This window comes from Eumetopias jubatus, unplaced genomic scaffold (genome assembly GCF_037043125.1).
Source record: "Eumetopias jubatus isolate StellerSeaLion01/CBP00866 unplaced genomic scaffold, mEumJub1_p1.0 scaffold_13, whole genome shotgun sequence".
Classification (NCBI taxonomy): Eukaryota; Metazoa; Chordata; class Mammalia; order Carnivora; family Otariidae; genus Eumetopias; species Eumetopias jubatus.
Window position 1 is genome coordinate 98,592,202 of NW_028274819.1, and position 16,296 is coordinate 98,608,497.

Here is a 16,296-nt window from a genome sequence, read left to right on the forward strand (position 1 = left end):
ACACCACCAAAAAAACCTGTTAGAACTGTTAAAGGAATCCAGTAGCGTTGCAGGATACAAAATCAGGGGCCCAAAAATCACTTGTGTTTTTATACACTAATGAGGGATTATCTCCAAAAGATTTTTTTTCCTGCAAAGAGCTATACTGTTTCCACTTGCTTTCCGGTTTGGTCGAGGTTTAAAAAGCTGCCTAGGGGCTGCAGGGAGAGGCTCAGGCAGAAGCCCCGACAGCAGGGGGTGCAGAGGGACCCCCTCGAAGGCCCGGGCCCCTGGGGGTTGCCCGTCCGCTGGAGGGTGAGCCCCTGGAAGCGAGGCTGCGCAGCGCAGCCCGCCGAGCTCAGGCAGGTGCGCCCCATCTTCCTACTGAGCTTCACCTGCTTCTCTAGGATGCCGTTCTCCAGCAGGTCCCAGCGTCTGCATGGGCACCGCCCGGGGCTTGCAGATCCAGAAGGGCCTGCTTCAGGTTCTTCTCTGGGGCGGGGCGGCTTCCACGGAGTTCAGGGGTTTGCCTGGTCAGTCCTGGGAGGCTTCTGTTTGTTCTGGAGGAGGGCGCGGCCAGGGTCTCGGTTTTGCACCCAAGGATCCCAGTGCCTTGGTGCTGGTCCTCGGCCCAGCCCCGCGGGGAAGTGCCCTCGCGGTCCAGAAACACACCCTCGCAGTGGAATTAGAAGTCCAGAGAGAGGGAGGGTTGGAGGCCCGAAGGTGCAGGCTGACCAGGCGGCTGGCCACGGCCTCCACGTGGGTGGAATCATTCTGGCAAATCTGGGAGCTCGTAGCTGGTGGGCAGGGGGGGTTAAGCTCGAAAGCTGGTGTTAGCTGGTCCCCGAGGCAGTGGGTGGTTGCGGGGATGGTTCTGAAGGTTTCAGGTGGAGGTTGATCAGAGGTTGGAAGAAACTGAAGCCTAGAGAGAGGTAGGGGAGGTCCACAGATGAAGGTGTCAAAGTAGGGACCCATAGATTACTAATTACAAAGAGATACACTTTACAGTATAGAAATCAGGTGGACACCATTTTAACTAAATGATCAAACTTACCACAAGCCTCCTGATGTGGTACATCATACTCTATACAGTACATCTGCCAAAAACTGCTTAACATGATCCTTATTGCAAACACAGCTGGACAATTCTATTTTGAGAGACATTCTGCAAAAAAACTGACCTACGCTTTTTTTTTTGTTAAGATTTTATTTGTTTGACAGAGAGAGATACAGCGAGAGAGGGAACACAAGCAGGGGGAGTGGGAGAGGGAGAAGCAGGCTTCCTGCCCAGCAGGTAGCCCAATGCAGGGCTGGATCCCAAGACACTGGGATCATAACCTGAGCAGAAGGCAGATGCTTAATGACTGAGCCAGCCAGGCGCCCTGACCTACACTCTTTTTTAAATTAAAAAAAAAATGTTTTTAGACTCTTGAAAATTATTAAAGTCATGAAAGACTTTTTCCTTTTTCCTTTTTTTTTTTAATGGGAAACTGCTTTCTCCTTATTTAGGCTTTTAGGAAGAAAGTTAACTTTGGTTACGTATTAGTTTAAAAAAATCAGATTTATTTATTTATTTTTAAAGATTTTATTTATTTATTCATGAGAGACACAGAGAGAGAGAGAGTGAGAGAGAGGCAGAGGGAGAAGCAGGCTCCCAAGGAGCAGGGAGCCCGATGCGGGACTCGATCCCAGGACTCTGGGATCATGACCTGAGCCGAAGGCAGACGCCCAACCATCTGAGCCACCCAGGCGCCCCCCCAAAAAAAATCAGTTTTAAATAGGACCAAACGATCAGAGAAATAATTTCTTCTGTAAAATTTGGCCAAATTTTATCAAAAATATACAGTGTAATTCACATTACATAAAGATTGCTTGGGATCATAACATTCCAAATGTATGACAGTTGCAACTCCATCCTAACAGATGTCAAAGTGTTTGCTTTCATGTTGCTTTGGTCCAAAGACCAGTAGTACCTAATCTTTTATCGACATTAATTTAGATTGTTATTGACAGTAGAAATACCCATGATGAATAATACTACTACAAAGCATAATGACATGAACATGTTAATATCATGAACATATCACAGTATCAGATAAACTTTTTATAAGAGAAAAATATAAAGGAATAAAAAAAGATGAAACAGCTACCACAAACAAAAACATGTCTCCCCCATAACTGTGTTTGAAAGGATAAAAAGATGGGATTAGAAGTTTGATGGGGCGGGGGTGCCTGGGTAGCTCAGCGGGTTAAGCCTCTGCCTTTGGCTCTGGACATGCTCCCTGCTCAGTGGGGAGTCCGCTTCTTCCTCTGCCACTGCCCCCCACCCCTGCTTGTGCTCTTGCACTCACTCTCTCTCAAATAAATAAAATCTTTAAAAAAAGAAGTTTGATGGTGTTAACATGAAAAGAAATTGAGTATTGTATTTATTATTTTATACAACTCTTTGCAAAAATGGTTATAGTCATGCCCATAAAAGTGTAACCCATGGCATCTGAATGCAAACACTTTTTGTAATTATTTAAAAAACCCTATTTAAAAGACCCTTTTAAGTAATTATAGTGTAAAGGTCTATGCTCTATGAGCAGTCCTCCATTGTGTGTCATAACAATAAAGCTTACTTTTATTTATTTTTATTTTTATTTTTATTCCAGTATCGTTAACATAGTGTTATATTAGTTTCAGGTGTACAATAGAGTGGTTCAACAAGTCCATACGTTACTCAGGGCTCATCATGGTAATTGCACTCTTGATCCACTTCACCAAGTTCCCTGTCCCCCCACCTGCCTCTTCTCTGGCAGCCATTAGTTTGATCACTATAGTTAACAGTCTGTTTTTCCATTTGTCTCTTTTTAATTTGTTCATTTTGTTTCTTAAATTTCACACATGAGTGGAATCACAAGGTATTTGTCTTTTTCTGACTTATATCACTTAGCATTATACTCTCTAGATCCATCCATGTTGTTGCAAATGGCAAGATTTCATTCTTTTTTATGGCTGAGCAACATTCCATTGCATATATACCACATCTTCTTTATCCATTCAACCATTGATGGACACTTGGGCTGTTTCCATAATTTGCTTATTGTAAGTAATGCATAACCATAGAGGTGCACATATCTTTTTGAATTAGTGTTTTCACATTCTTTGGGTAAGTACCCAATAGTGGAATTACTGGAACATATGGTAATTCTATTTTATTGTTTTTATTTAAAAAAATTTTTCTAAAGATTTTATTTATTTGACAGAGAGAGACACAGCGAGAGAGGGAACACAAGCAGGGGGAGTGGGAGAGGGAGAAGCAGGCTTCCTGCTGAGCAGGGAGCCCTATGCGGGGCTCGATCCCAGGACCCTGGGATCATGACCTGAGCCAAAGACAGACGCTTAACGACTGAGCCACCCAGTCGCCCCAGTAATTCTACTTTTAATTTTTTGAGGAACCTCCATACTGTGTTCCACAGTGGCTGTACCAGTTTGCATTCCCACCAACAGTGCACAAGTGTTCCTTTTTCTCCACATCCTTGCCAACACTTGTTTCTTATGTTTTTGATGTTAGCCATTCTGACAGGTGTGAAGTGATAACTCATTGTGGTTTTGATTTGCATTTCCTTGATGATGAGTGCTGTTGAGCATCTCTTCATGTGTCTGTTGGTCATCTGGATGTCTTCTTTGGAGAAATGTCTGTTCATGTCTTCCACCCATTTTTTAAATTAAAATTTTTAAAGTTTATTTATTTATTTTTAAGATTTTATTTATTTATTTTTGAGAGAGAGAGAGAGAGCACAAGCGGGGGAGAGAGGCAGAGGGAGAAGCAGACTCCCCGATGAGCAGGGAGCCTGACCCAGGGCTTGATCCCAGGACCTTGGGATCATGACCTGAGCCAAAGGCAGACATTTGACCGAGTGAGCCACCCAGGCGCCCCTCTTTATTTATCCTCTTTATTTATTTTTGAGTAATCTCTATACCCAACATAGGGCTGGAACTCACAACCCTGAGATGAAGAGTCGCATGCTCCACCAACTGAGCCAGCCAGGTGCCCCTCTTCTGCCCATTTTCAAATTTGGTTATTTGTTTTTTGGTGTTGAGCTGTATAAGTTCTTTATATATTTTGGATGCTAATGCTGTATTGGAAATGTCATTTGCAAATATCTAGTCCCATTCAGTAGGTTGTCTTAGTTTTGTTGAGGGTCCTTCACTTCATCAGGGTGCTCAGTAGCTTGGAGTTCTTTAGCAGATTCTTTCTCTGTGAATCACCTTCTGAGTCATCTGGACTTTCAGGATCAGGTGAGTCATCATCATCATCATCATCTCCAGCCACATCACCTTCTCCATCATGATCTCCTACCTCACTGAAACCAAGTCTACAATGTCCTCAATAGCTTCCTGATAATTTACTATCCATACTTTGCTGATATCGAGACTCCAGTTCTTCATTAATTTCTTTTCTTCTCCTGAATCGGCTCCTCCCAATTGGCTAGACCCAAGATCCTCATTTGGGAGGTTGAATGCTTTACTCCTGTGCAGATGGGAATCCCTGACATCATTCATCATTTCAGGTACCCAAACAGAAATGAGGGAAAACGCTGATCACACTCACGGTTCTCATCAGAATCCAATCAAGGATTGTAGGTTGAGAGTGGTTATCGTAATACTTTAGTGTTTCACAATCCTGTTTTAAAATCTTTCATGAGGCCTCCTGGAGTGACATTGCTTGGGCTCTTGCAGATTGCAGGCTTCTCCTCCCTTCCCTGACCACCTTCCCAATTTAAAACATCCTTTACTGTCAACTTTGGAACACTTAAAATTCTTTTAGCAATTCTCCCGCGGTTTCTATGAAAGCAATTATCTAAATTTTCTTAATTCTTATCTAAATCTTCTATTGAGGCGTGCCTGGCCGATTCAGTCAGTGCAGCATGCGACTCTTGGTCTCTGGGTTGTGAGTTCAAGCCCCATGTTGGGTGTAGACATTATTTTAAAAATTACAATATTAGGGCGCCTGGGTGGCTCAGTCGTTAAGCGTCTGCCTTCGGCTCAGGTCATGATCCCAGGGTCCTGGGATCGAGTCCCACATCGGGCTCCCTGCTCAGCAGGAAGCCTACTTCTCCCTCTCCCACTCCCCCTGCTTGTGTTCCTGCTCTCGCTGTCTCTCTCTGTCAAATAAATAAATAAAATCTTTAAAAAAAATAAAAATAAAAATTACAATATTAAAAAAAAATCTGAGTCCTCATAACAAACCTATGAGATTTATAAGAAACTGGGGCTCATAGAAATTATTACCCAAGGTAACATTGTTAAAAATGTAGTGGGTCTGGGATTAGAATTTAAGGTTTATTTCTGGCCAGGTACTTTAAACACTCTATTTTATCTTTTATTATTATTATTATGTTATATTAATCACCATACATTACATCATTAGTTTTTTTTTTTTAATTTATTTGACAGAGAGAGAGAGCACAAGCAGGCAGAGCTGCAGGCAGAGGGAGAGGGAGAGGGAGAAACGGGCTTCCCGCGGAGCAGGGAGCACATGCGGGGGGGGGGGGGGGGGCTCGATTCCAGGACACTGGGATCATGACCTGAGGCGAAGGCAGAGGCTTAACCCACTGAACCACCCAGGCGCCCCACATCATTAGTTTTTGATGTAGTGTTCCATGATTCATTGTTTGCTATAACACCCAGTGCTCCATGCAGAACGTGCCCTCCTTAATACCCATCACCAGGCTAACCCATCCCCCCACCCCCTCCCCTCTAGAACCCTGTTTGTTTTATCTTAACCCTGTTCACACCAGTTTGATTACAAGTTAAATGTTCATATTGTGCTTATGGGGACTGCCTTAATTTTTCTTTTTTTTTTTAAGATTTATTTATTTATTTGACAGAGAGACGCAGCGAGAGAGGGAACACAAGCAGGAGGTTGTGGGAGAAGAAGCAGGCCTCCCGCCAAGCAGGGAGCCCGACGCGGGGCTCGATTCCAAGACCCCGGGATCATCACCTGAGCCGAAGGCAGCCGCTTAACGACTGAGCCACCCAGGCGCTCCGGGACTGCCTTAATTTCTTACAGAAAAGACCGTGCCCTCTACAAGAGCTTTCCTAGACTGTGAATAACGCGGGAAGAGTGATTGGTAGTGGGAGGCACTCACTAAAAACGGATTTGTTGAACCCCACCAGTTAAGAAGGGAACATACGAATGCAGCCTCTAAGGGGCGCTGTCCTCGCCCAAGAACCTATAACAACCCGCAGGACTAGGACTAAGCGCTGAGGGGTGGACTTGGCTCTCAGCCAGCAATGCGCAGACGGAGGCCCCGCCCCCAGCGCACGCGCATGCGCCCGGGGGCCCCGCCGCCCCGCTCTATCCTACTCCGGCTCCCGCCGGCGTTCAGGTAGCAGGCTGAATGCGGGGGAGGGGCGCTGCCTGAAGGCGAGGCTGGAGGGGGAGTCTCGGGTGTCTGGGCTCCTTTGTTAGAGCCCCAACAAAGGTTGCCCTAACTTCCGATACAAACCGGAGCTGTTCTTGCAGCTGCCCCTTTCCGGGTGGGGGGCATTTCCTGGGTCTGGGGGCCTTCGAGGTGCTGCCCGTGACCAGCACGCACCTGCTTCTTTTTGTCGCGCCGGTTCGGTGTCTCCGCACCTCTCCAGCTCCCGCACCCGGGCGCGTGGGCTTCCAGCCCGAGTCGGGTGTCCCGGGTAGCTTGAGGACACGGGGCTGGGCAGGTGCCGAGAGCCTTCGCCTGGCCCCATCCTGCCGGGCTGAGCCACTCGGAGCCCGAAGCCAGGAGCCTCCGGGAGACTCCGTGCGGTCGCCTGCTCCGCTCGCGCGTACGCCTTCTGCTCCAATTGCTTTCCCAACTGAGCTGAAAAGCCGGGGGCGTGTTGCCGGGGCGCTGGGAAGCGGGCTGGCTCGGCACTGCCGCCTGAAGTCCGCGGGGTGCACCTTCCCGCCCATGGGCCGTGCTGTCACCGACCCTTGCAGGCCCCAGCCGGCCAGAGGGCACCCCATCCTGTCGTTACAGAGTAAAGGGACCAGAGACCGCTGAGTGGCCCCACCACGACCCCAGCCTTTAGGGGGGCTTTTAGCGCAACCCAGGGCCTGCAAAGGGGAAGTTTCTCCTGCTTACGGGTCTGCAACTATCCATAAACAGTTACACCCCAGTGTGCGCTGAGCATTGGGAGTTACTTGAGTCCTAAGACTTGTGAGTCGGGTTGTTGGGGATATGTGTCTAATTGAGTGTGTGTGTAGAAACTAATCCAGCACCTAGTGCCATGCTTGGCAACCAGTAAGCTCTCCCTAAACTTCGTGGTTGAATGAATGAGAAGGCAGGTGACTGAGGGAGCAGGGCTAGAGAGGGCATCTCTGCTTATCCCACCCCTGCCTCCCCTGGGCTCCTGCAGACAAAAGTAATTAGGTTGAGCCTTTAATCACAGCTGGTTTCACAGGCGGGCAGACAAGGAAAAGCGAAGAAAAGCAGAAGTTCTGGGGGGACAGCATGCTGGCTGGTGCTGGTTCACAGGCAGTGCCTCCCTCCGGGACCCCCTCCAGCCCCTACCACTTCCCCCTCAGTAATCTGATGTTTTCTTGTCTCCCTCAGGACACTGGGTTCCCTACAAGCTGCCCCAGGCTTAATGATTGTCCAGAAGGTGGCTATAAAGGGAGCCTGGGAGGCTGGGTGGAGGAGGGAGCCAGAAAAAGCCTAACTCAGCAGATCTGGGCACCGAGAGAGCCACCGGCAGGAGCTGTGGTCAGAGGCTCCGTGTCCCCACCAGTGGGGCCTGCTCCCTTCCACCATGGCGGCCCGAGGCTACGGCTTTTACCGCGCTGTGATCTTCTCGGCCATGTTTGGAGGCTACAGCCTGTACTACTTCAACCGCAAGACCTTCTCCTTCGTCATGCCGTCGTTGGTGGAGGAGATCCCTCTGGACAAGGATGACTTGGGTGAGCCTTGGAAGGCAGGGGCGTGGGCCCTGGGACCCAGGACTAGTAGACAAGTTGGGTGTTTGTGGCAGTGTGGAGGGTCTTTGCACAGCAGAGGACAGGGAGCGGCCTGCAGATGCCGCCTGAGGGACTCTGACCATATACCTGTGGACGGGCGAAGAACTAGGCATGTGCTCTCTGTGTGCCTGAGGGGTGCTGCTCATCTGATGTGTCTCTGTGGGCCTGTGACCCACGAGTGCCCCCAGAGGCATGGCTTATTCTGAGTGTGTTTAGGGGCGCTCTGAGCACTGTTTCCACACTGCGTGGGGGCATGCTAAGACCACAGGGTGCATGCCAGCCACTGATGTTGTGAGTCACGGGAACTGGGGAGTTGGCAAAATAACTTCATGTGGCCCACCAGGTGACATTTTAGGAGGGAGAAGGCCCTTGACTCCACTTCTAAGCTCTTCACCCCATGTTCAGAGGTGGGGCAACAGAACTTCCAGAAGCCCTGGGTTGGCATCCAGTGTGAGGGGGAAATGTCATCAGGCCTTTGTAAATCCCAGGGACGGGGCCTGCCCTGTCCTCCCTTCTTGCCTCCTGACAGCTGCAGCTGGACCTCTCCAGGAGGCTGAAAAGTCATGGGTCAGCCTGGGGCTAGCGCTGGTGGTGAGGAGGAGCGGGGCCCCACGATTCCAGCACAGGCTCTTCCTAGCTCTCTGGGAGGGAACGTATCTCACCCTGCAGGGCACCTCTACACACCTGACCCCATGCCTTCCTCCATGCCTCCTGGGCCTTTGCCCAGGCCCCTAACTCCCCAGGTGTCCTGCTTCCTGCTCTCTCTCCCCGCCCCTGCAGGGCTCATCACCAGCAGCCAGTCGGCAGCCTATGCCATCAGCAAGTTTGTGAGCGGGGTGCTGTCTGACCAGATGAGTGCTCGCTGGCTCTTCTCTTTGGGGCTGCTTCTGGTTGGCGTGGTCAATATAGCGTTTTCCTGGAGCTCCCTGGTACCCGTCTTTGCTGCTCTGTGGTTCCTCAATGGCCTGGCACAGGGGCTGGGCTGGCCTCCATGTGGGAAGATCCTGCGGAAGGTGAGTGTCTGCTTCCAGGGAGCTGGTTTAGACTAGCACAGAGGCTGCCCAAAGAGCATGTGGGAGTACCAGCACCCCCATCCCAGAGCAGGCTCCTTGGGAGTTCCAGTCCAGCTCCTATTGCTTGTCAAGATATTTTAGGAGCTAAACATGGTGGGATCAGGTGGCAGATGAGGGCATAGGCCCTGCCAAGTAGAAGCGCACTCTTCCTCACCCCTGTAACGTGAGCTCCTAGGTCTGCCCCACCTGACCCTCACCTTCGGCGTGTTTAACATGGGGACCTACTCTGTCCCCCTCTGCCGCACAGTGGTTCGAGCCATCTCAGTTTGGCACTTGGTGGGCCATTCTGTCCACGAGCATGAACCTGGCTGGAGCGCTGGGCCCCATCCTGGCGACCACCCTCGCCCAGAGCTACCACTGGCGCGGCACGCTGGCCCTGTCCGGGGCCCTGGGTGTGGTTGTCTCCTTCCTCTGCCTCCTGCTCATCCACAACGAGCCTGCCGATGTTGGACTCCGAAACTTGGACCCCACTCCCGCCAAGGGCAAGAAGGGTGAGCCCCCACCCAAGCTCATCATGGGGCCCCCTTCATTCATCATTCATCTGGCAGACTCACTGAGGACTGGCTGGATGCCTGGCCCTGGGCTAGCCAATGGCTGTAGGGCGAGGGGTGGTGATGGCGAGTTGGTGGGGAGTAAATAAAACTCCGTTCCAAGAGACACTTAAGTACCAGACAAGTGGCAGAGCCAACAAATGCTGTGACTCACGTTATATCCTGGTCCTTCCTCACAGCAGAGCCAGACTTCCCGGTCCTGGACAGCATCCTCAGCTTAAGTGGCTTGGGTGCCTTCTGCCATGCGCCCTGATCCTCAGTTTTTCTCTCATTTGCTGAGACTTGCTGTGGAGCGGACAGGGCAGAGCAGTGGGTGAAGGGGTACCTTCCTGCCGGTCCCTGGCTATGTGGATGGACTCTGGCCCTGTGGCTGGTTAATGAGTGGTGGGGGCTCAGTCGGGGCAGAACAGCAAGAGCAGAGCCTGAGGCTTGGCCTCCTCCTGCCCCCAGGTTCCTTGAAGGAGGAGAGTACCTTGCAGGAGCTGCTGCTATCCTCCTACCTGTGGGTGCTCTCCACTGGCTACCTTGTGGTATTTGGAGTAAAGACTTGCTGTACCGACTGGGGCCAGTTCTTCCTTATCCAGGAGAAAGGACATTCAGTCCTCGTGGGTAAGATGGGTGTTGGAGCAGGGGTGGGCCTAGGAGCAGGAATCGATGAAAGGGATGGGAAATTCAGGCCCAGCTTCTCTTTATCCCTTTCTTCTTTCCCTGAGGCCAGGCACCACCCAGACAGCTGTGGCCGGTCACCCTTGGGGACCCTGTACCTCTCTGGGTTACAGCCAATCTGGGACAACCCTAGTGTGTTTAACACCCTTCCACCCCTCCTTTCCCTCTTCCCACCACAACTCCCTACGCCAGGTAGCTCCTACATGAGTGCGCTGGAGGTTGGGGGCCTTGTAGGCAGCATTGCAGCTGGCTACCTGTCAGACCGGGCCATGGCAAAGGTGAGTGGGCAGAAGGGACAGGAAGGAGGAGGGTCCCTTTAAATCTCCCCAGCGTGACCGGGACAGGCACCAGAGAGGCAGGAGCCCTGGGGCATGGGCAGGTTGGCATATGGGTGGGGGGAGGTTGGAATGACTCCAGGCTACTCTTACTTGCTGAGGGTGTGGAGGCAAGGTAAGGTTCCTGGGGAAAGGGTTTTAACGGATGTCAAGGAGAGCTAGAATTTCTCTCAGCCTAGCAGTGGGCTTCTCTACAACCCCAGGGAAACTGGGGTTGAGGAGAGACTAGGTGCAGCTTGCCAGCATATGTCCCCATGGTGGAGGAGGGGATGTGGTGGAGTTTGGCCTCAGAATATAATGAGCAGGTCCCAGGGCCTCCCAGAGCTGCCCCAGGGCCAAGAACTGTGGTAGGAGTGCCAAAGACCTGTCAGCAGAAGCCCTGCCGTGTCAGGGTCCAGAGGCGGAGGTTCTCTGCTGCTTTTAGGGCCTGACATTGCTGGGCCTGTATCCACAGGCAGGGCCGTCCATCTACGGGAACCCTCGGCATGGCCTGTTGCTGTTCATGATGGCTGGCATGACCGTGTCCATGTACCTCTTCCGGGTAACTGTGAGCAGTGACTCCCCCAAGGTAAATGAGGCGGGCCTGGCCCACCACCGGCACAAGGATGAGAGAGCAAGGGCCACTGTCTGGCTTCCTGTCCCTGGCTCCACCCTGGCCCAGGCCTTTCTCTGCCTCTCAGATTTCCCTTTCTAGTTCTGGTTTACCTCGTGTCCTCTGTACTTTGGTGCTCCTCCTGGACCTGGGGCCCGGTTTTCTTCTCTTCCCTGTGCTCCTCTAGGATGTTGCTTTCTGGACTCCAGCTCTTCACCCACTCGCTGAGCTCACAGGCTTTACGGAGCATGAGGTGCCTTGTCTGTGGTTTTCCTCCTGGTTTGTCTCCCGCTTGTCCTACCCTGTCTGCCTTGCCCTAGCATCAATTCTGAGAGAGCGCATCTAACAGGGAGGGATGGCTTCTTCTGTCTCTCCTTCACCTACCCACCCAGGCCCTCAGGTTGGCTCAGCGTGGCCCCACTCCTCTAGCTCGGCCTTGTCAATTGTATCAGGAAGTGGGATGAGGGAGGTCACTTACTATCTCCTTACTACAATCATCTGTTCCTAGGGCCAAGCATTTTTCTCCCCTCTGGCAGTGGTAGGTAGGTAGACTTTCTCAGACTCTAAATGCCACCCTGCCCTGTCCTTGCAGCTCTGGATCCTGGTGTTGGGAGCTGTGTTTGGTTTCTCTTCTTACGGTCCCATTGCCTTGTTCGGAGTTATAGCCAATGAGAGCGCCCCTCCCAACTTGTGCGGCACCTCCCACGCCATTGTGGGACTCATGGCCAATGGTAAGTGGTGCCCTCTAGAGTGTCTACCTCACCCCACTGTGCCTTACACATAGGCTAGCTAGAGGCTGGGGCCAGGCCTACTGACTCTAGCCTCACAAATGACCCGGGCTCCTCCCCCTTCTCCTTGGCAGTGGGCGGCTTTCTGGCTGGGCTGCCCTTCAGCACCATTGCCAAGCACTATAGCTGGAGCACAGCCTTCTGGGTGGCTGAAGTGATCTGTGCACTCAGCACAGCTGCCTTCTTTCTCCTGCGAAACATCCGCACCAAGATGGGCCGAGTGCCCAAGAAGGCTGAGTGAAGAGTACAGGCTCCAGTGCATCCTCTCCCACCTGTGGCCTTCCCCTGCAAGGGGCTGGGGGGGGGAGAGCGGGGCAGAGAGAAAGAAAGGGGGGCTGCTCCGGTTAGCACCGAACCTTTGATTTCCTCTTGTGCGCCTTTCCCCTTGCCCAGGTGGCGCTGGAAGTTACCAGTGGCTAATGAGGTCCCAGCTCCCCATCCCGTGTTCTATTTAAAAGGCAACTTTTGTTCCTGGACTCCATTAGCTCCTATTTCCTGGCTTCAAACAGGAAACCCCTGCAGTCAGGAAGTCCCCTAAACCCTATTCTTCCCCTCCTGGGCCCTCCCACGCCATCCCCAGTAGAGGTGAGACTCCTCCTGCAGCTGCAGGCTACCAGTGACCCATGATTGCTGCCCTAAGGCCTCTTAGCACCGAAAACGGTTATTGCCAATACCTTCGATTCCAAGGGGAGAGGAGGCCATGACGTTCACTAGTACCCTGTGGACGGTGTGGGGCGTGGGCGGGAGGGGGGAGGACTTGACACAGATTAAAACTAGATTTGATACTAAACACTATCAGTGAGTCATTCTTTCCAAAGGGGTACTACAAGCCAGAGACTGCTTTCTTTGGAAAACATTCTCTCGATACCTGCTCTTTCCACCCCAAAAGGGGCAAACTTCATCTCCTTGGGATGGGAAATCTGACATGGACTCCTTCAAGTTTATGGCTCCTTTGCCTCCAATTTCACTAATTCAGTGATCATGTTACAGATGAAACTACTGGGTTTCAGGCAGATGAAACCATTCGATGGAGAAAGGCAGTGTAACCGTGGCTCACGGATAGTGTAGTCAGAAAGCCTGGGTTCAAACTCAGGGGCTAGTAACTAGCTTTGAGACTCTGAGGCAGAGAGTCCGTACTTTGCTAAATCTATTGTCCGTAATAGAATGCATCCTGAGATTAGGGTGAGGGTTAAGTTAAAGCAGTAAAGCCTGGCTGTAAACACCTGATAAATACCCTACCGTCATGACCACTGCCGCCACCACCTTAGAAGTCAGCAATTCCGGAACTAGACCCAAGGCTCCCGACTCAAGGCCCCATGCTCATTCAATGAACAATTCCTTGTTTTCTACTAGAACGTATCTCATTTTCCCAGAATTCCCTTATCATTCCTGTCTCCCCACCAGAGCCTTTTCCCCCCAAACCATTAATGAGGATAGCGAACACAGATCAAAGGAATGTTTATTAAGCATTTATGGGCCTACTCCCTCCATAAATAAACCTGTACAGAGTTGGGAAGTAGGCTCACGGTGGATACAGGAGGGCAGAGAGCATGGCTTTAAGGCTCGGGGATCGGTACATGTCATCAGGCTTGGCACCCTCCCATTTTCAAGTGCACTAACGAGGCTGCGGGGATCTCCACTGGAGTGGATACAGCAGGATCCCTGCTGTAGGATCTCTCAAAACTTGGGGGATCCATTGCGGGCTCAGCCTATGACCCAGGTCCAAAAGTTCCAGCCTTCTCTGCCACCTCCAGGGCTAACTTCAGGTTCTGGTCAAACAGCTCACACCTAGGCCAGACCCAAGAGGCACAAATGAGGACAAAGTGTGAGGTCTCAGACTCTCCTCCCACCTTGGGTGCCGAGGTAGAGCCAGGGGAAACTCTTGCTTGAAGAAGGACATGAATGACAAGAAAAGTCTTTGGTTTCTCAAAACAGCAAGAAAAGACTAGCCCACTTTTGTTCTATTTAAAAGTAACTCTTCTTATCCTTTTGGAAAAATGACCTCAGGGAAGAGCACAAAGGGAGGGGCAAGGACGCTTTGACCAGTATCTGGGGAGGGGGACCGCCTACCTGATGGGCATTTCCAGGGAATAGAATGGATTCTTGAGGGCAAAGTCTGAGTAGATCTCATAAATCTTTCGGAGAAGAGAATCTATTCCAGCTTGCCTAGGATCTGCCAGCACCACAAACTTGATCCCTGGAGAAGGACCAAGAATGGTTACAAAAGGGTAGAGAATGCAGCAAATAACATCATCCTGTGTGCATGTGGCATTTTCATAAGCCCATTTTTATTTTTATCCTTATTGCTCCATAAAGCAGGAAAGGCAAGATTGTGAATCTGTAAGACCAGAGCAGGGAAGTGACTTTATCACATCACCCAACTGACTGAGACCACGCTTTGACATCTAGCTCTGTCACTTAATTCCTAGTCTTGTGGTCCCTCAGCGGCAAGTGCCAGGCAGGGGGCAGACTCAGGCAGTTTTCAATTGTCCCCACTAAGGGAGTGAGGCAATTGCCTCGATCCAAAGGTCATTTCCATTTGGCATTCAGGTTTCATTTTGAAACACACCTTGCAAAACGTGTGCAACATGAGATACCATTACGGTGAGTTTTATCTGCACACAGGATAACCAGGGCTGAGCATTCTGGGTGGTGTGGACAAAATTGGCATGAGATTAAATATTGGCTTTGGATTCACAAAACAGACATATGTGTCTGTGCAATTGTCCCAGGAAAAGTTAACCATCACCCCCTTGCTTACCAAAGTTGTCTTTGGTCAGTCCCCTTCCCCCAACCTGCCCCACTGCATCCCTTTGGCCTATTGGGAGACGCCTACCTGTCAGTGTCTGGAAGCAGTGCAGTTTGAACGTGTCGGTCTCCAGCATTTCAATGCCTGAGCTGCCCTGTTCTGGAGACAGCTGGGAACCGATTGCGAACAGCCTATTTGCAAAGGAGGTAAGGTTGGGAATGCACCCTGCTATTTTGAGGGAGGAGTGCTTCTCAAACTTTTCCACTGAAGCGACCCTCTCTGCTGAGTTCACATTACACCCTGAGAGGTCAGAACAGGCCGTGTCAATTGCCCAGCAGCAACAGCACCCAAATTTCTTTAAAATGCATTTGAGCTCTGCATGTATTTTACACTCATACTTAAAACATTTTACATTGAAAACTTTGGGTAAAATTACCACTGGGAATGCGTGCCATGGTTACTTACTCCACACCTATGATTACTCAGCACACCTTCTACTATCGTTGAGAATGGGAAAAGGTCTTAACGATCATTTAATTCTGTTACCTTACTTTAGAAACTAAAGCTGAGGGAAGAGAAGTTGACTTGTGCAAGGCCACACCACTGCCGGTATTACCTAAAACCTAGTCATCTGGATTAATTCTCTTTCTTTCACAACTACAAGAACTGACGATTTAAAAGGAGGCGAAGAAAGGTAAGCACGGCCGCTCAGGAGACTTCCCGCAGAACCACACTAATCCAGCCGGCCTAAGGGCCAAGCGCAGGCCCACAGACCCTAGGAAGGGCTGAGGGACTTACGAGTGGAACATGGAGGCCAACATGAGCTTCTCATTGGAGGTGAGGCGAGGTCGGCCGAATCGAATGGACACCGGGTAATTGCCAGGGTTGCCCAAGTACTCCAGCACCTCTTTCCCATCGGCCGTGTACTTGCCGTTCACGTCCACGCCATTGATGGCCAGCACGGCGTGTCCCACTGCAGAGGTGAGGCTAAGGGTCAACGAAACCCCAGCGTGGGGATTCCGCCGAAGGGACTAGCGACCCGGCCTCACCCACCTCTCCCTTCTCCCTCCGCGCGCTCCCCAGCCCCGCAGAGACACCAGCCCACGCCGCACCACCGGACCCACCCCTCGGACGCAAGCCTAGCCCACCCCGGATGCCGTCGCGCTGGCCGAAGGCAACCAGCACACGCTCGTCGTGCAGCTTGAGCAGGAGATCAAGGGGGTAACTGAAAGTTTTCTCTGCCTCGGCCCGGGGCGCGTAGCTGTCCAACTGGTAGATGAGGCCGCCAGCTTTGTTCACCACATACACACTAAAAATCGCCATTGCGGCCACCGCGCCTCTGAAGACTCGGATTGGGCTTATTCCTGACGGCCCCGCCCCGGAACCGCAGCGGCGGGACCCGCCCCCCGCCCCCTCCGCCCAGCCCCGAGCGCGCTGATTGCGGCGCCTGCGCACTTAAAGCACCACGCTTAGCACCACGGGTCGCCGGGGGTCGTTGCGGGGCCTGGCAGATTGTTTTCTGTCTCTCGTTTCCAGAGCCAGGGAATACAACGTGGGGCTGCCTCACAACTAGCGGCAA

The 16,296-nt window shown here is 51.4% G+C and overlaps 2 protein-coding genes across 3 annotated transcripts; one reads left to right on the top strand and one right to left on the bottom strand.

Annotated features, from left to right (window-relative positions):
• The first annotated feature begins 6,304 nt into the window (after positions 1 to 6,304).
• On the top strand, positions 6,305 to 12,709 carry SLC37A4 (solute carrier family 37 member 4). Its single transcript, XM_028105993.2, has 9 exons — positions 6,305 to 6,356; positions 7,563 to 7,906; positions 8,744 to 8,976; positions 9,284 to 9,527; positions 10,038 to 10,196; positions 10,446 to 10,531; positions 11,043 to 11,156; positions 11,773 to 11,911; positions 12,043 to 12,709. The coding sequence occupies exons 2-9, from the start codon at positions 7,759 to 7,761 to the stop codon at positions 12,207 to 12,209; spliced, it is 1,290 nt and encodes a 429-aa protein (XP_027961794.1). The 5' UTR covers positions 6,305 to 6,356; positions 7,563 to 7,758; the 3' UTR covers positions 12,210 to 12,709.
• Positions 12,710 to 13,407: 698 nt separating this feature from the next.
• Positions 13,408 to 16,091, bottom strand: TRAPPC4 (trafficking protein particle complex subunit 4). 2 transcript variants are annotated; one of them, XM_028105724.2, is made up of 5 exons: positions 15,866 to 16,091; positions 15,516 to 15,690; positions 14,805 to 14,908; positions 14,039 to 14,165; positions 13,408 to 13,756 (listed from the first exon to the last, which is right to left on the bottom strand). In XM_028105724.2, the coding sequence occupies exons 1-5, from the start codon at positions 16,038 to 16,040 to the stop codon at positions 13,678 to 13,680; spliced, it is 660 nt and encodes a 219-aa protein (XP_027961525.1). In that variant the 5' UTR covers positions 16,041 to 16,091; the 3' UTR covers positions 13,408 to 13,677. The 2 variants fall into 2 exon arrangements, with proteins under 2 accessions (XP_027961525.1, XP_087873665.1); XM_088017539.1 differs by lacking the exons at positions 14,805 to 14,908; positions 15,866 to 16,091 and having other exon boundaries at positions 15,516 to 15,649.
• Between the last annotated feature and the right edge of the window lie 205 nt (positions 16,092 to 16,296).

What these genes read in the sequence shown, in the direction of transcription:
- SLC37A4 (XM_028105993.2), top strand. Translation starts at nt 7,759, where the DNA reads ATGGCGGCCCGAGGCTACGGCTTTTACCGCGCTGTGATCTTCTCGGCC. An exon ending in GTGGGAAGATCCTGCGGAAG is followed by an intron (nt 8,977 to 9,283) that starts GTGAGTGTCTGC and finishes TCTGCCGCACAG; the next exon opens with TGGTTCGAGCCATCTCAGTT. An exon ending in TCCCGCCAAGGGCAAGAAGG is followed by an intron (nt 9,528 to 10,037) that starts GTGAGCCCCCAC and finishes TCCTGCCCCCAG; the next exon opens with GTTCCTTGAAGGAGGAGAGT.
- TRAPPC4 (XM_028105724.2), bottom strand. Translation starts at nt 16,040, where the DNA reads ATGGCGATTTTTAGTGTGTATGTGGTGAACAAAGCTGGCGGCCTCATC. An exon ending in CCAGCGCGACGGCATCCGGG is followed by an intron (nt 15,691 to 15,865) that starts GTGGGCTAGGCT and finishes TCACCTCTGCAG; the next exon opens with TGGGACACGCCGTGCTGGCC. An exon ending in CTGCTTCCAGACACTGACAG is followed by an intron (nt 14,166 to 14,804) that starts GTAGGCGTCTCC and finishes GTCCTTCTCCAG; the next exon opens with GGATCAAGTTTGTGGTGCTG.